This window comes from Gymnoscopelus microlampas (assembly GCF_963454915.1).
Source record: "Gymnoscopelus microlampas genome assembly, chromosome: 10".
In the NCBI taxonomy this organism is placed as follows: domain Eukaryota; kingdom Metazoa; phylum Chordata; class Actinopteri; order Myctophiformes; family Myctophidae; genus Gymnoscopelus; species Gymnoscopelus microlampas.
The window spans coordinates 22382770-22401959 of NC_139947.1; the positions used below are offsets into that span (position 1 = coordinate 22382770).

At 40.1% G+C, this 19190-nt stretch overlaps 2 protein-coding genes across 3 annotated transcripts in view; both read right to left on the reverse strand.

Annotated features, from left to right (window-relative positions):
• Positions 1 to 494: 494 nt before the first annotated feature.
• On the reverse strand, positions 495 to 14428 carry LOC311054404 (uncharacterized protein). Of its 2 annotated transcripts, none has more exons than XM_084070348.1 (22): positions 14078 to 14428; positions 12430 to 12561; positions 12164 to 12289; positions 11295 to 11447; positions 10777 to 10959; positions 10455 to 10623; positions 9681 to 9788; positions 8867 to 9058; positions 8630 to 8770; positions 8407 to 8532; positions 7749 to 8246; positions 7511 to 7651; positions 7271 to 7411; positions 6966 to 7055; positions 6651 to 6758; positions 5885 to 6046; positions 5559 to 5765; positions 5051 to 5197; positions 4600 to 4813; positions 4131 to 4225; positions 2063 to 2206; positions 495 to 1921 (listed from the first exon to the last, which is right to left on the reverse strand). In XM_084070348.1, the coding sequence occupies exons 1-22, from the start codon at positions 14288 to 14290 to the stop codon at positions 1839 to 1841; spliced, it is 3573 nt and encodes a 1190-aa protein (XP_083926474.1). In that variant the 5' UTR covers positions 14291 to 14428; the 3' UTR covers positions 495 to 1838. The 2 variants fall into 2 exon arrangements, with proteins under 2 accessions (XP_083926474.1, XP_083926473.1); XM_084070347.1 differs by having other exon boundaries at positions 2060 to 2206.
• Positions 14429 to 15037: 609 nt separating this feature from the next.
• The window catches only part of LOC311054146 (uncharacterized protein), a 22967-nt gene continuing 18814 nt past the window's right edge, over positions 15038 to 19190 (reverse strand). The window contains exons 12-18 of the mRNA XM_084070025.1: positions 18749 to 18842; positions 17927 to 18052; positions 17317 to 17472; positions 16806 to 16893; positions 16502 to 16709; positions 16342 to 16374; positions 15038 to 16241 (exon numbers count right to left, since the gene is read on the reverse strand). Of these exons, the coding sequence (XP_083926151.1) occupies positions 16236 to 16241; positions 16342 to 16374; positions 16502 to 16709; positions 16806 to 16893; positions 17317 to 17472; positions 17927 to 18052; positions 18749 to 18842 (711 nt within the window). The 3' untranslated portion in view covers positions 15038 to 16235. The remainder of the gene's footprint in view (positions 16242 to 16341; positions 16375 to 16501; positions 16710 to 16805; positions 16894 to 17316; positions 17473 to 17926; positions 18053 to 18748; positions 18843 to 19190) is intronic.

Below are 19190 nucleotides of genomic sequence, written 5' to 3' on the forward strand. Positions count from 1 at the left end.
TAATGACATGCCCAAAATAGGGACACCAGGTTGAAAGTGGTTAAATATCGAGACACATCGATTGCATAATTGCGATGTATATTGAAAGGACATCTGGTTTAATACATTATCCTAAAGGTTCAACTATGTGGTAGTAGCACAATAGGTTTTCAATCTGTCAGCATGTCATGCAGTGCACTTTCATGTTCTTTTACAATGTATCTTTAGGTTCTGTCCCATTAGGAGCTCATATGTTTATTATCAATTTCATGCAACAACTGTATCTTCAGCATCACAGGAGCAGAGCCACACCACCAATTCCATAACATTGCTAAATATATTTTTTTATCCAGCGAGTGTCCCGACTGAATTTTCTTTACCACATTTTTAAGTTCTGACTATTTGGGCAACATATAGTATTGAAACAGAATGAATATTAACTGTGCGTTTGATGTGATTTGAAACAAAAACAAGTAAAAGTTATTTTTTTATTATTCACCTAACACAGTTAGCCCCTACAGTTTTGCTGTCTCTCGGAAGAAAGCTGCCTTAACTTGATACGGAGCCGCCAGTATTTCAATGTCACTTTGCGTCCACACACTAGAGCCAGTGCAGCAGATTACCACTGCAGAGGACAACATGAAAGTGTTCGAAGCAGGAAATTACAGCCACAATGGAGTTCACACATCTTTTTGGTTTTCATGCAGCTTGCAGCACATAACTGTGACGTTAACACAGTTTCTCTGAAACTAAACAGTGGCCAACAATACTCTTTCAGTAAATGAGAGTGAATGTTTGGCCATGTTGTTGTATGTCTGGTCCTTTTTAGATCAATTCCCTGATGTTTAATTTCTACTCCGCTGTGCGAAGAAAATAGCAGATCTACAAGCTCACAACACATGTAACGCCTTTTGAGTTTGCAGATTGGCTATTTTCGGCACACAGCACCGCCGTACAACAAAGTATAAATCAGCCTTTATAATAGTGAGAAAACTACAATTACATCCACACAATGTCGGGAGAGTCATACTGTAGACAAGGCATTACAGTAGGTCACCCGGTTATGTGAAGGTCGGCAGGCAAGGTTTTCTCAGTTAAATTTGTCTTATTTTGAAACACATGGCAAAACAGTAAAAGTTGACAAAAAAGGACTTCGACTGAGCGCACAAGAGCAGTTTCTCTTTTTTTTTGGTAATTCATTTTCAATACAAAGGTACAAAACAACAGGCATTTCAGGCAAGGCCTAAAAACAATGCATGCAATATCGCCAGTGACAAAATCTTCATAAGTGCTTTGTTTGAAGAGATCAAAAGTTTGACATATTCAGAGGAAAAGCTGCTTGACATAATTATACTGATGATTTAGTCCAAATCATCATGTTTGTCCAAATTTTTGGACAGACATCAATATTAAAAGAGCATTAAGTATTCATATCGTAATTGTTTAAACCGTATTTGTTAGGCAGATGAAATACGGTCCAGAAAAATAATTTGTTTCAACATTAATCTAATTTCCATTTAGTTCGACTGCCTGACATGTCTGTGTGACATGGGAATGTGTCAATGATGTTTGAGTGAGCAGCAAAAGAAACAAAGAAAGAGATCTTTTGCAAAGATTAGACAAACATTTACAAACAAATACATTCAAACAGTTACTTGTTTGTTATCAGTGCTGCACACAATACATTTTTGAGAAATGTCATATGTAAACATCCTCAAACACTTAATGTCAAATTACAAGTAAAAATACAATTAATATTTTGATGTTCAATATTCAAGTACTTAATTAAAAACTGATTAAAACCAAGTACAAAGACAATGTAGTGTGTTGTAGTGAAGAGGACGCATCTCATTGCTCAATCACACAGGTAAACTAATTTGGAACCTCCTCTTAAGCTCATCCACCAATCTCCCTCCAGCGTTCTTGTGACTGTCTTGCCAATCTACAAGAGACCATAGAGATAATAAATGTTACAAAGACTGCTCACAGATCAACAATCGATCATGAAACACTTTGTGAGTAAGTGGGTCAGCGAGTAATAGTGATAGTGAGTGAAATCGACAGACGTTGGTAATAATACTACCTGAGTATAAGCAGAGAGGGGCTGAGAAGGTGATTCTGGTTCCAAATTTTCCATCTGTATCTTCAAATACAGGCTTATCTAGACGTTTCTTTGCAAACCACTCTTCAAGGGCACTCCTCATGGTCTGATCTTTACTTGTGGATGCTAAATGAATGGGTGAATGGACAGATTAGTCACTGGATCAGTGATGAAGCCCTGTGGCTGAAGACAAACCAATATACAATTTAGACAATTGGCAGATCAGACCGAGTTACTAAGGCCCCGTTTAGACTGGCAGCCAAATCCAGCCTAAATCAGAACTATGCCATATCCAGATTGGAATTCGATTTTTACAAATCTGACTTGAGCCACACTCAGATGTGGTTTAAAATCTGATTCAAATCTAATTTCTAAAGATGCATCTCAGTCTGAACACAGTAACCAGCTCTAACCACCCAAGTCGCATATCAAACCGTCCAAATCACTACTTGCAGTGTGACCCAAGGGCCAACGACTTCATTACAGAGCGCAAGAATTTATTTAGATTTACGAGAGTGCAAGGGGTGTAATGAAAACAAAAGTGCAGCATAAGTTTTACAGAAGAAATGGCGAGCAGCATTCAGTGGACAGATGGAGAAATTCAATGTCTCCTAGCACTTTGGGGGGGATGCCTCAGTACAAGCGAAACTTGTAGGAATGTAAAGGAACAAGGCAATATATGAAGATATATCTCGCGGCATGGCAGAAAATGGCTTCACAAGGTCCTCTATCTGCAGTGAGAACTTACTGTATATAAGAGATAAAAGTCATGACGCCTACAGTATGTCGTTCCCACGGTAACCAAAGCAGACATGTCGCCGCAGGGCGGCTTTGGGTTGATGTTGTTTAAATTAGACTCAACACACAGATCTGTGACAGATCCGATCTGGTCACTTACAAATGCAGTGTGAACAGTCGGGCTTAAAGATCGTATTTGAGAAATAAATCGGATTTGACTGTATTTGACTGCAGTCTAAAAGCAAGATAAGAGTAAAGAGCATGAACTCCAGTTGGTCAACAACAGGGTAGGTAGTCAAGTAAATAGCATGGCAAGGAAACATTTAATTTCTACAAAGTAACTAGGACAGCAGGTAGATATCAAAGACAGCCTCTGTGTATAAGACAAACTTAGCAACTGTGTACAAGCAAACAGCACATCTATCTTATATGTGAACAAGTAAGAATCATACAGTACATCTGCATACAATAACAAACATATCAAACTGTCCAAAACATCACTTGCAGCATGACCCAAGGGCCAACGAAGTCATTACAGAGCGCAAGAATTTATTTCGATTTACGAGAGTGCAAGGGGTGTAATGAAAACAAAACAATAGTGCAGCATAAGTTTTACAGAAGAAATGGCGAGCAGCATTCAGTGGACAGATGGAGAAATTCAATGTCTCCTAGCACTTTGGGGGGGATGCCTCAGTACAAGCGAAACGTGTAGGAATGTAAGGGAACAAGGCAATATATGAAGATATATCTCGCGGCATGGCAGAAAATGGCTTCACAAGGTCCTCTATCTGCAGTGAGAACTTACTGTATATAAAGAGATAAAAGTCATGACGCCTACAGTATGTCGTTCCCACGGTAACCAAAGCAGACATGTCGCCGCAGGGCGGCTTTGGGTTGATGTTGTTTAAATTAGACTCAACACACAGATCTGTGACAGATCCGATCTGGTCACTTGCAAATGCAGTGTGAACAGCCTCTGTGTATAAGACAAACTTAGCAACTGTGTACAAGCAAACAGCACATCTATCTTATATGTGAACAAGTAAGAATCATACAGTACATCTGCATACAATAACAAACATATCAAACTGTCCAAAACATAGGCAACCATTAGTGATACAAAGAAATAAGGAGTATGAGGATAGGAGTTTAGGGGACTCTTGAGTTTTCAGACTGCAGCGAAAGATGGGGAGTAAATGCAATACACACATTATACTAGCCATCACATGGGAACAATCTAATCAAGCTAATTCAAAACAACTTTCAAATCAGAAGGAATAGGGTTAACTGTGGACATGAGGATGGAGCTCACCTGAGTCTGGACCCTGCAACAGTCTCAGCAGGCGCTGACTAAGCTTGTGTCTTGTCTCCTTCTTACTCCCCTCTCCGTCGGTCTCCATGCAATACCTGCCCACAGTACACCAGAGTTGGGTTGGGATGTTTGTATTTCATAATCGATAGTAGTGCAAACCCCAAGGTGTGGTGATGGTGTTCCCTCCAGTTTGTTCACTGACACTGAATTAGTGACTAACTTTGTGGGCTCATAGAAGTTTAGTTTGAGATATTACATCTAAATCAGTTTTATAGACTTTTAATTCACAATTAAAAGTGAGCTGTTCATATTACAGAAATAAGGTTTGAATTCTGTTTTAGGGTGGATTTTTCCTTAAACAAATTGACCCTCGTGTCCCTATTTTGGACAAACTGCCTTCAAAAAAAAAAGTTAGTAAACATAAACGTACATGACAAAGTATTCTGTGCTTAAGTGGTTAAACACTAACCCTGTGAATATGAGCCTGGCTGAGCTTCTGTACAGGGCAGATGTAAGGAGGACTGGGTCTGTCGTGTTTACACCCACTGTCTCCAGGAGAGTCTTCAGTCTCTGCTCCGCGTCCTCAGCTCTGGTAGGCAGGGCCAGAGGAAAACCCATGAGAGGAGAGACACAAGACAACGCCGTTCGGAAAGCAGCCTGGCGAGCTGATGCCTCGCTTGAATCTATGGAACACACAGTCACGAATAAGGGTGCAACAGTTAATCGATTTAATCACTTTTTTTTTTTAATTGATAATCGAAATAATGGAGAATAATCGATCCCTATTTTAGACAGGTGAAAAGTGTCAAACATTTTCAAAACAAAGTCATCAATAGTCATCAAAGCATTGTTGCGCAATAGATTTGGGATAAACCTGGCACGGTACATGCACATACAGTACACACTCATGGCACCATTACCTGTTCCAGTATAAGTGAAGACACAGGTGATGTTGGTGAGAGAACAGCAGAACTTCTGTGCTTCTGGTTGCTCATAAACGTCCTTAGGAAGAGGGAAGGAATGCTGGCTAAAGTACTGGTTCACCGTTGCTTTTACTTTACTCTCATCTGCAGAGAGATGGACATGATGAGACAGGACAAGAAGAAAAAGCAATTTGAGTTTATTAGGAACATGTCTTCACAACATATCTTCTGTCTCTCCATTCCTGCGATATGGGCGACTAATGTCATTTTGAACTGGATCTGTGATGGTGACCCTGCTCTTTGACCTTTTTCACTGAAAACCTAACCTAACCATCTCTTTGGGGCAGCCTTTTAATAATCATAGAATGTTTTCACAAAACAAAATCATTTTTCCGTTCTCAAGTTATTTTGTTCACACACACAATTATAATATCCTGCTCTCCATGCACGCGGGAAGGGGAATTAGTGTGACAGGCAAACACATTAGTGAAAGCATAGACAGTACCAGGCTGGCAGATCTGCCCAGCGATGCCCAGGGTCAAGTAAGCGTTATCCGAGGCCTCTTTCTTGGAGGTGAACGGCCTGTGGTCCTGGTAAGTGAAGCACTTCAGAGACACAGACACTCTGCATTCCCATTTCTCCTCCAAGTTCACACTCTCACACACCACAGTTTCCGGCTTCACGCTGACCAGCAGCAGAAACTGTCTGATCTCTGTCAAACATGTACATACACACAGACCATAAGGACAAAGATAAAGGGTGGCGTTAGAGGTCACTCTCACATCGTCATATTCATTAAGTTGTCCTAATCAGCACTGGCAGTAGACAAACCTTCCATTGGTCCATCAGCCTGCAGTTTTGCAATTTTCTTAGCAGGGGGAGGGGCAGAGTCATCAAATGCTGTATCCATGGTGACAAGAGGGATGACTGATGGAACACCTGCCTGTTGACCAGGACCAATCACAGCACTGCCATCTGGTACCTGAACCAGAGCTAAAAAAACAGGAAGTAGAAGAGCGGAGTTTTGGGTTAATTCATAATATTATTATTGTCTGTATTTGGGTTAAATAGGACAAATATATTGGTGCTTTCCCATTGCATGGTATCGGCTCTAGTCTACCCGACTCTCGCTTTTGGTACGAGGTACTTCGTTTACGGTCTACTGTAGTGTGTCCCCTCAATGTAGCTGGTCGTTACACAGATGTCCAACCCTCTGCGTAGAGCACCAAAGAACATTTAAAACAAGTCTGGATCCATCTTTATTTTCAACTGTACAGTAAACTAAAGCCAATTCTGATAACATTTTAGGTGAGAATAAGCTCAATATTGATTCATTTCACATTTACAGCTGCTAATTTAAAATTTTGTTAACAGTATTCAAGAGTTCACCGTGACATGATGACGCAAGTGACGGTTATCTCTGACCAATCAGTAGTCTGCAATGTTTTCACATAAACTTTTAGTATCACCTCTGCTCACTTGGAACATTGACAGAGGTGATACCAAAAAAGTACCACATACCAGGTAAAAAAAAAGGCAAATAGAGTTGAGATGGCACCATGCAGTGGAAAAGTGACATTAAGCAGCCATCACTGACCTGTCACTGTGCTGAGGGTTTTTCTCTCTGTGACTGAGTACTCTACCTTGACCTTGCTCCCTTGCCTGGCAAACAGCTCCTGCAGTTTGCCTTTGTAGTTCTTCTCACCTTAAACACAAGAACACGTTATTATATTTTAACCTTGGTTTCTCATATAGAAATGTATTCAACTTATATAGTTTTACTGTGTTTTTCATGTGTGTTTTTGTACTTTTAATTTATTCAGTATCAAGGAAAGCAATTAATGACAGTTTTTGTTGTGCAATACATATAAAACTAAGTGCAAATTATTTTTTTAAAGGTTTTTATTCTGACCAGGCAGGTTGGAGTCCTTCCCTCCCAGCAGACACCTCAGGGCCTCTTTAGCTGCCCACTGCTCTGCCTGCTGCTTCTTAGATGACCCCTCTTAGGATAAATACATACATGTTATTAGATTTGAAATACAACAAAATCTAATGTGCTTTTGAGATCTTTCTCATTGACATACCAGTGACAAACAGTTTTCCCATAGTATGGGAAGGAGAGAGAGAGCGAGAGAGAGAGAGAGAGAGAGAGAGAGAGAGAGAGAGAGAGAGAGAGAGAGAGAGAGAGACACACAGAGAGACAAAGAGAGACCCCACCTGGATTGTAGAAGGTGAGTTCACCATCAATTGTCAGAGTGCATCTGTGTTTCCCATCAGCAGTTGTTTCCAACTTCTCCACAGGAGGGCACCACTTAGACTGAGTAAAGAACCCCAGGACAGAGTCTCTGTCTCCACCAGCTAGATTAGACACAATTCATGTTAAATACATTTCTACTTACTAATACATGTAAATATACTTGTTTGGAGAAACTGGTGACAGTATGAGCAAATATGCACCTAAACCAGTTGTAGGACCCAGACACAAGGCATTCAATAGACTACTGTAAGCAGCCTGTACTGCCCCCTCCTGGCTTAAGGCCTCAGCAGGTTCCAGTTTCATTACAGTCAACTTCACACACCCCAAAAATCGGCCTCCATCTGTAAAAGGGAATAAAAAAACGTTGTTAGTAAAAGACGTAATGTTATCTGAGAATATAAATATTATATGCAAGGACTGGAAACATTTGAGATTCACCTCCTGAAACACTTCTTTCTTCAGATAATGCAGCAGCCGTTTGGGTCTCTGTGGCATGTGGTTGCAAGGGCCCCTGGCTCGTAGGAGACTGACCAGGTTGCACGGTGGGAGACTCTGAAATTCTACATGAACCAACAGCGTCTTCTATTCTCCCATCTCTACCTGGCATATCTTCCACAGATCGCTTTCTCCCCAGTGCTTTGATAGTCTCCTCTGTGCTTCTCTCTGTGGCTTGTCCACTCTCTCTTTCTCTCTGCCTCTCAGCTTCCTGCCTTTGGCTATCCTGGTTCCCTAGCCCTCCCTCTCGTTCCCCTGAACTAACTGGCCGCTGTGTGACATCATAGTCGACTCCCTCCAGCTTCCGTGCGTCAAGAAGTTCTTTCAGGGCCCCAACGCAGTTCTCAATTGACACCTCCTTCTTCCCCAGGACCCCACTCAGCCCCCGCAGTGCTGCTTTAGCTGCCTGCTGCTGTGCATGCTTCTTCTTGCTGGAGCCCTCTGGAGTCGGACAAAAATAAAAATATCATAAACAATCTGTAAACGATGCTTGGTAAATTATTTTAGATTACACACCTACCTGTGAAAAAATACATTAAATAACACATCATGTGGAAATAAACAATTTTCATTGCTGTAGCTGATTTAAAGTCATTATTACCAGAGTCATAGAAGGTGATTGGTCCTTTGAGTCTAAGGGTGAAGCGATCAGATTTGTCAATTTCCTCCGGAGCCGGAACATCACGCCTCAGACAGTACTGTACAACTGCATCCTTATAAGAATAACCTGGATGGACATGAGGCAGAGATGGTTAGGGAGAAGGAGCAGGGATGATTTTCCATTACAATAGTGACTATGAGGTTAACGTTCAGTCTCTAACCACCTGATCCTGAGAGCTCCAGTCCAAACACAGGCATTAATTTCCTGTAAGCGGACTCCACACCCTCCACGATGGCACCACCTCCCTCGTCTGAGAAAACTGTAACGTCAAGGCCCACAGTGACACTGCCAAAGAAGGTGGAGCCTAATAGAGTGAATGAAGTTAAAAGTCAGACCAACTGCTATGAAAGTAGTTTTGATTAAACACAAGACAAACAGCACAGGTCAAGGAAAATGGTACCTGCTGCTGAAACACTTTCTGATTGGTGGGTTTGGCTGACAGAGGTGTCCTCATCCACTTGCTCACTGGCTGTCTCCTTGACTAGGTGCTCGAGGGCTATTTTTGCAACTTCCTGGTCGGATTGCCGTTTGGCCCTGTGCACACGCATCCCTGTGAATGTCTGATTCTTAATGCTGACCTGACCTCGGAAACCTGACAAACACAAGGTCAAAAGTAATTTGGTATACACTCAAACCTGATGAACATGCACTGATGCAAAACAACTGACAGGTGGTACTATCAGCACCTGCAAGATGGGTTTGTCTCTGTGAATACCTGTTAAAACCATTTGCTGTCTATTGCCTAAAGAAAACGTGTTCACTGGAACTTTTAGGCAGGCTGTATTTGCAGCAATATGCACTAATAATAAATATGTTGCTGAAGAATATGCGCAGGGGTATAACTGTGGCACACTGGCACTGAACAGAAGTGGTATTATCACTACAATAACTATTTTTGACACATTTCACAAATGCACCTGATCTGATCGATTATGTAATTTTGACTGATTGTAACCTTGTCTTTTTTATTTCAGCAGCCTACTGATCATTCCCAATAAATGTCATGAAATTCTGCCCAACTACTTTCAAGTCATTTTGTTCACAGACAAACACACAGATGCCTACCTATTACAAAACACTGCCACGCATTGCTGCAGGCAGGGCGAAAAGACAAACTACTTTGAGGTTTGCATGTGATTGCTTGAGTGCTTGTGTGTGTGTGTGTGTGTGTGTGTGTTTATGAAAGAGTGCATATGTGCACATTCAACAATCACCTGTGGATTCGAGGATCTGAGTGAAGAGAGGCTCAGAACATCCGTGTTTTCTTGCATATTCAAACAGATGGTTTTTATACATCCTGATGTCTGTGTCCCACTCTTGGTCTGCAACACATAAATGACCATAGTGTGATGTAAGAAAGAAATGGCAACCGTGTGAACATGGCCAATGCACCACTGTTTTTCATTTCACTGTTTTAATCACACAGCCAAAGTCAAAGTCGGTTTGTCATTTTTTGTAATTTCTTAAAGGAATGATGGATCAGAGTTATGTGATGAGATACTTAATTTCTTCGGGACGGCTTTAGCGAGTTAGTGGCTAATATATTTTGTCATTAAGGAACTGCGGCACGTGAACGTCAGTTGTGCTCTTGTGATTGGCAGAGGATTGGTATTGTAGGCATATAGGTATTGTAGTACAGTACAGTATAGAATCTTGAAAATGAGTGAATGGTATGATACTGTATAAAACACATTTTCTCATAAAAGAAGCCCAAACATTTACATGTATTGGTTATAACGGTAAAGGTAATCAAAATCTCCCAAAAATGATGAATCTGCTTGAAATGGTATGGCCATAATTAGCCTACTACTGTATGGGGAAAATCACAGTGGAACCTTACTTCCCAAGAAAATGGGCAAGTTATTGTGTGAAATTCGTTGGCCTGCAGGTGGTTGCACCGTGCCAAACATACCGGAAGTTGGAAAAGGAGCCAGTATGGGTACATACAGCATGGTACAATTATTACATGGCCAAAAAAAAACTCTTACCAGGGGTGTGTGACTTCTTCTCCAGTTCGTCCACTCTGTCGGTAAGAGAGTCGATCTGCTGTCCATGCTGCTCTTGAACCTCTTTGAGTCTCTCCCACTGGGGCACCAGGCTCTCCTTCAGGTCCTTGTTCTCCTCCAGGAACTGTCTCACACACTGCAGCTCCTCTGGCTACACACACACACACACACACACACACACACGCACACACACAGTAGTAAGTGTTAGAACCAATAAGATTGATCTGTTTCACTGTTATCGATATGACTGTGTGTGTGTGTGTGTGTGTGTGTGTGTGTGTGTGTGTGTGTGTGTCTCTCTTACCTTCAGCATGTTCTCTCTGTCTTCTTCAAAATCTTGAGCCAGGCATTCCATTTTTTCCTTCATGATATCTAGCTCCATGCTGAGGAACCGCTTGGCACGGTCCTCACTTTCCGTCTGAACACTCTGTTCAGTCCACTCTTTTGTCTCCAAGGCAGAGATCACCGTAAAATCTAGATTCTGGAGCTGAGCTCACATGGAGGTACAAACAATCACAGTGTCTGGTTGTAAAATGAGAAACTCTCCAACTAACTTTTATACTAATGACTGACAGTAAAAACAATACTATCAATTAAACATTTTTTGTTTTCCAAAAATAATTCAATTAATTATTTGAGTGGTTAATAATTAATTATAACTACAGTATTTTTATGTAGTACTTTACAAAACCAGTTACAGGTGCTTTCCAGCATTAAAAAAATGAATACTTCAGTAAAAAAAAGATCTGAACAACAAGGAACAAAGTAAAAAAAGAAAAACCGACCGACCGACCGACAGACAGACAGAGACTGCGCACATACCTCATCAATCTCCTTGTCCAGGATATGGAACTCTGGGGCATGTTTCTCCAATGCTTTACCAAGCGCTCTTATCCGATTCAAATACTCTTTTAACTTCTCAGCTTTCACCTCAAAGTTGGCAGAATGCATGACCTGGTTCCTCACATTTGTAACCTTTGCATAACACAGCACAACACAGAGGTCCACTGTCCTTATTGTATGATTATATTGATCCATTCATTTTAAGCCTATGAACCTCCAATAATAATATTGATCCATATGTAATGTTACTGTGTGTGTGTTTGCGTGCATGTGTGTTTATAGGACTTCTAGGCCACATATCACATTAGACCCTAAATATCTATCAAACAAGACAAAACAAAATCTATAAACCCTTGCATCTTTGAAGGCCCCTGGAATCTTTGTAATTACACCCCATACTAACTGCACCCCTGTAAGATGAGATAAGATCCCTGTATAGATCCCCAGAGGGAAGTTTGGGTGTCGTAGCAGTTAGTAACAGTAGTGTTAGAATTAAACACATGGCACATCTATCGCCAGAGAATAATATATAATTATAAATGTATGTACACTGTACAGTCTATCATAGAGTACAGTATGCACTGGGTATTAACAGTCTATCAATACACAGTAAATGAATGAATATGTACAGCCAATCAATGAATATAAGAATGATGTCGATCAACACTGAGTATATTAATATAATTTACAATGTGTATACAATTACTATAAATAATGAATATATAGAAATCAATAAATAGTATGTAGTACGTACATTCTATGTCTATCAACAATGAATATATACAAATTAATTAAATACATGTATGCATGAATGTGATCTGCATGTGCTCATCAGCGCACGTGCGTACCTGTGTAAATAAGGCATGTTGCGCAAACCGCTTGAAGTGCTGACAGGTACTCATGAGGTTAAGAAAGGCAGATATATCAAAGGTATCAGCTGAATTATGGGTTGAATTACCACGGCCCATGTACACCTGAAAACAAACAAACATGCACGCACACACACACACACGCACACGCACACGCACACACACACTTAATGATTAATGTAGAAAAATAACAATATTTTCAAATCAAAATCTCATCGTGAAGTCAACAGTAGGCTGGACTGTACCTTAGCCACCTCCCATTTGTTCTTGGGCCAGAGGTAGGGGGAAAAGTTATTCCAATACACCTGACCCCCTTTGTGATTTTTCCAAATCTCATCTCTCCAGGGAACACACACCTCACATACATTAGGACGAACCTGTAATTATATTAGAATTATAGTCTTGCTGTAGATTTCTAAGTCATCTGGATGCAATTTCCCTCTTTCTATACAGTCAGTCAGTGCATCATTATATGACAAATATACCCTATGAAACATATACATGTAGCCCTACTGGCTGATATCCCACACATTACATCAGCATGTAGGCTACACATAGCCATGGAACACTCGATTGGTGTGGGAGTCACGTTATATATCAGTTAACAGGGAAGGTGGGCACCAAAACCACCTGGGCACTAGGGACCTCTGGGCACCAAAACCATCTGGGCACCTGGACGATTGGGCACTAAAGGGTGGAGATAACTGGGCACATGGACGAGTGGGCCCACATGTCCCTGGTGCCCAGATGGTTTTGGTACCCAGTTGTCCTGGTGCCCACTCATGATCCAGGTGCCCAGTCATCCCAAAAATGTGGTGCCTAGATATCCATAGTGCCCACCTGTCTTAGATATCGGTAACACCTGTCATATATATCGGTGACACCTGTCAATTTGTGTGCCCTTAGGTTACTTAAATGCTTACCAGTTGTAAGTTTAAAGTTTAGTGCTGCTGTGAATGCCGCAATGTTGTCCGTGCTAATCTCGCGGAAAAGTGGAGATATTTGATTTGGCGAGTTTTGGAGTACACAAGAAGCGCTATAATTAGAAATAGCCTATAGCTGAGCATCCCTCCACGGAAATCAAGTGTTCAATGGCTGTGTTAGCCCTGGTTCAGAGCGTTACGCCCTTGAAGACCCCTCGCTCTGTACATGGAATTTCACTGCCCTGCCAGCGTTCAAGAGTAGTGAAAATAAACAAAACCATTTCGCTACTCACCGAAGCAAAGGCTGTTTTGTGTTGTTGAAAGTCTATTCTCCAACCCCGCAAGCCTCTCAGCACCCCACCTACTCTGTAAAATACACTTTTTGGGCAGAAAATAAAATATGTCAGCGAGACGGACATTTTTTGTATTTACTCCACAGTGCCCTCTACAGATCTGGGGGATTTGAACTTACCATTAACCAAAATCTGTAGAGGGCACTGTGGAGTAAATACAAATAATGTCCGTCTCGCTGACATATTTTATTTTCTGCCCAAAAAGTGTATTTTACAGAGTAGGTGGGGTGCTGAGAGGCTTGCGGGGTTGGAGAATAGACTTTCAACAACACAAAGTGAGTAGCGAAATGGTTTTGTTTATTTTCACTACTCTTGAACGCTGGCAGGGCAGTGGAATTCCTTGTACATGCGCAGAGCGAGGGGTCTTCCAGGGCGTTAGAGAGAACTCACTAACGCTCTGAACCAGGGCTATGGCTGTGTGTAAACTATAGCCCCATTACAAACCTCTCACTCCGCTATACGAGCGAAGTACAGCGGAGTGAGAGGTTCGTAATGGGGCTATGTGTAAACTAACCTCGCGTCACCAGTCTTTCTATGTGTAAACTACAGTAGTAGTAATACCTACATGGAATGAGTAATGCATGAGTAAGTTTAAAAAAATGTTCATTTGCATCCACCTTGCTTGACTTGGGTTGAGACTCTTTTAACACGCATTTCTGCCGACACTCCAATTGTCCGTTCCAATTGATTATTTTTTTTATATCTTGGTGATAGGTTTCGGTTTCGTTTTCCAGAAAAGATCCCAGGCGAGTTTTCAGATACGCCAAGCCCAGTGATGTTTTGATCCAGTTCTTGTAACCTTCATCTTGAAATCTCTGAAAGGTTCCCATGGTGAGTCGGATGGCAGGCTATCCGTCAATGGATGGTGAATAATGAATGTTCCATCAGTGGCCGAAACTAAATGTTTATAGCCTGAGATTCTAATTCTACTCAGTCCAGTCCAGCTGCTCCAGCCTAGATAGTGCAGAGCGTCAGACAACAAGTGGGCATCACGTTGCTCGACGTGCATACACTGGCATGTGGAATTATGAAATAGCGGCCGCTAGTGGTGTAGCTTCTTCTTTTTCTTTTTTTTTTACAAATCTTTATATATAGTCTCATGAAATACAATACAATACAAAACAAACACCATATACAAACAAAGAAGTTATCAATACTGCCAAAAAAAGAACAGATCGATGTGCAACTGGCATTGCGTAACCTCAGACAGATCCCAGGCATGCTTAATAGGTTTTATTAATATTGTATATGTATATTTTATATCGACTTATCAGTTTTCATTGACTTTATGCCCTACAAGTAAAACATTGATAAACCTGTTTTAATAATAAAAAAATGTTTAAAAAAAGATTCCCAGGCAAAATCTGTTGCTTTTATTTGAACAATTTTCAGAAGCATTAATACCGAACCAGGATTGAACTTGGTGCGCTCACACACACACACACACACACACACACACACACACACACACACACACACACACACACACACACACACACACACACACACACACACACACACACACACACACACACACACACAAAAAGTATATATTTGGCTGCCATACTTTTTTTAAATTACTCATGAGACTACACTCTGCAATGTGTTCTGTCTGAAACGATCACAGCTTTCCTACAAGCTCCTGTCTGTTTATAGTCTTTGTGATGGTCATGATGCCATGTGGTTTGAGCTGTGGACTGGAGTTGTACAATATTATCCACTTCATCCTGGCGGCCTCTAGGTGACGCTGTTATTCTGTTGTATTTACACCTCTGTGTTGCACATTCTATAAGAATATCATGCATACAAAATACAGAAAGATAAAGGTGAAGCGTTAGATATACCAGGCATAGGGTAAGGGGCATGGTGATAAGGTTACATAACTAGCAGTTACATCAAATCCAATTCACAGAATATAAACAGAGTAGGAAGAATAAATAACACAAAGGGGTGAAAGGTTTACATAAAAAACTAAAGCTTAAAAATTAATGCATTCAACAGAGCATTTCACCTGACAAGCATTTTACAGAAAATAATCCTCAAGTAATCTGTGTTGGTGCCAGGATTGACATTTTGGGTGGGCACGGAAAAGTGATGGGTGGGCTGACACAGGTGCCGATATCCATGCCTCAACACACACATGCATACATTGCACTGCTGTGGCATAAAAAAGAGCCATGACACTTAGTGCAACTAGATGATCAAAAACAGCAGTGTCAGCACTTCTGCAGTGAAGTTGAGCCAAAAACGTAAAAATCCATTAAAAAGAATGAAGGCACTGGAGCAACTCAGACAGTTGGAGTCCCTTTGTACTTTAAATCCATTATTTCGACTCAGTTCTATTCCCCATCATGTCATGACAAGGTGTATTCTTTTTTCTTTCGCATTTATCCAGATATAATACTTAATGGATCATGACTGATGTAAAAGTTAGTAACATTGGAAAACTGTGATGCAGGTTAAATATCAACATCGACAGCAATATATAATCCTCTGAAGCTTGATACCTTTGAATCCAGGCTTGTTTTTTATCTTAAGATCTCAGGAAGTTAGTATGCTAGACATGTTTTACTTAGTTATATCCGTATGGAGTACTGTATATATGTTGGGGACTGTTGAAGCATGGTGCTGTCATCAGCGTGGGAGACAACTAAAACTACAAAGAAAATATGCCGGCATCCAACTTCTATTGAGTACTGGATTTTACAGCACATTTACCGTGTGGTGTTAGTTAGGAAGACATTTGTGCTTGTCGGTGTTGGAGATAAAGTTGCTTTAAATCTGTGAAAAAATATATTTACTTTCTAGAGAGAAATCTGCATTCTTTGGTCATTATATATTTATGAAGTAAGGACATGGGTTCAGTGACATCTTACAGTACCTGTGTATCTGGTTGTGAGGGTTCCTGTGTGTCCTTGAAAATAGAAATAAAATCCCAAAAGGGGAAGAAACGTCATAACAAAATCATTTTAAATATAAAGTTTGCCATCCATGTACTTGTAAGTGCTTGTAAATGTTAAATAGAAGTGTTGAAAACAAACCTGTTGTGGAATCTTCTGTCTCCCTTTTGAATCTGACTTAGATTTTTTTTTATGCTGAAACCGTGCATATAGGGATGCTATAATCACCAGTACCACCAATACCACCACAACAGGAACAATGACTGTTTTTGAATTTGAACTCTCTTCACATGTACAATCACTTGAATGATTTCCTGGTTCTATTAGATGAAATCCAAGAGATTCACAGCTGGGAAAACAGAGAAGAAACATTTGATATGGTCCATGTACATTTTATAAATGTCCTAAAACCTTTGGATTTGGCTTTTCTGCAAATTACACTTACTCTGTGTGTCGTCGACAAGTTGCAAATGTACCATTTGAATATGTATCACCAGTACAATCCATGCACACAGTATCTGTAGATGATGTCCCTGTACAAATATGACACACAATGAAACCAGAACAGTATTTCCAATCATGGCTTCACCATGTTACAACTGGGTAAAACAACAAAGATCACAATCATAACATAAGACAGAAGGGCAACATATTCAGCTTCATATTGGCAAAACGTTTCCAAAACCTGTAATGCATGGTGGTCATTTCAGGTAAAAAATGACTGACTTACAGTATTTAAAGGGATATTTCACTTTCAAAAAAACTTTGGGTCATTTTATCGTCTACTCAGGCTTTTGTGAACCCCCAGACTAGAGTATTATTATGTTTTTTTTTCTTCGCCAAAACACTAAAGAGCTTTGGGATTTCCAGAAATGATTCCCAGGTCCTGATAAATCACACTGGCTTCTTAAATCCTGAATTATCCCTATCATGTATTTATCTTAAATCAGACCAACCTCTTTGACTGACATATTGACCAGGTTTGCACGTGTTGTGTCTCTGTCCTTCAATACAACCATCATCTCTTCTTTCTACACAGAAGAATCCCTCTAGTGGTTCACACACTGCATCTGATGTTGTTGTACAAGACCTCTTCACTTTCAAGCCAGTACCTGTCAATTACATTGAATAGAAGTTACATATTTTACCAGTACCCTTTAATTACATTGAATAGAAGTTACAGATTTTACCAGTACCGGTTAATTACATTGAATAGAAGTTACAGATTTTACAACAGTCTTTTGTTTACTGGGTTTTTATATTTTCCAGTCAAGTGTACGGCAGAAATTGATGAAGAGAACAAAACACACAAAAGCATGCTTGGTGACAATATTGATAACCAGAGACAATACAAAAGAAAAATGGAAAGAAAAACAAAAAATAACACAAAGACATCTCAGTTAATAAAGTATTATATATAGTAAGAGCTAGAAGTCAATCACTTTAATATATGTAATAGAAATGCCCCGGTTAATTTAGCACAAGACTTTGTAATGTCGTCCCTCTGAAACCAGCTATATAAGGCCATTGGCAATCATAATAAGTGTATGTTAACAGCAAATATACCTGTATCACAGTTGGCACATGAGAAACATTGTGTAAGTCCACTAGGCTTATCTAGGAAGGTTCCTTCGATGCAGGGTATGCAGGATGTACTGGAGAACTCTGTGCAATGTTTATGAACCCGGTTCCCTATTGGACACAATGTACACATTTCATTTCATTTAATAGTTTATCAACTGCCTTTTTACATAAAATCTTTAAACATAAAAATAACTTTTAATGATGATATAACATTTTTTAGTTCAATTTGTAGAACTAACCCATTAAGACCGGGAACGCATCTGTGTGTCATTTTTAGATTTCTTTGGCTATTCAAAAATAGCAGATATACAAGCTCATAGCGCGGCACCGAGTGCCACACTATGAGCTTGTTTTTATATGTTTTTGGCCACCGATCCCCATCAAAATATGCTGTTCCAGGGACCCCCCAGAAGCAAAGATTTGATTTACAAATGTTCACTTTGATTTGCACAAGATTAGCACAAATGTTCATGATTATATCTGCTATTTTATTAGCCAAAGTACAGTATAAAACAATGTCTATAGCTAAAATCTAAAATGACACAGATGCGTTCCCGGTCTTAATGGGTTAACAGAAGTCAAATCTAGGGGCGAGTGTAGTTCTTCTCACTACACTATTATATAGAAAACTGAAGTCAACATTTACGTTAACATGGAAACAATACCATTTCCCATGGCTAAGGAATAGTAAAAACCTGAATTCCTACAATGACAGCAGATTCAAAAAATAAGTAGTGTTGGATGTGTTCATGCTAAATATTGCCCCACAAATAAATATTTCTTAAAAATTCAGTTTGCTCTTACCTGAGGAACACATTGGGCAGCATTCATTTCCTATGATGTACTCTGCCGGGCGACAGGTGACAGCACATCCAACTCTGATAAGCATTATAAGAATCTACGAACAATGAAAATATGATACACGTTCAGTGATTCAATTTTGTGTCTTTAATAAAACCTCAGCAAAGATATGGTGTTAAAATATTTCAAAGCTAGAAATGCCAATCAACAAGGCAGCATCATAAAGTACTGGATATTTTGAATAACAATAATATAAAAGGTATACAGTATGTGAAGTTGTTTGTTGTAACATGTAGGACAAAGAACACAGAACAAAGATAGACAGGGACAGAATTGTACTGACATAAAGACTGATGTACATAACATGGATGGGCGGACTGACAGACCTTAATAGACAAAAGACATGGCCAAGCATTAATAGATCAGGGACAAAGCTTCAGTATCT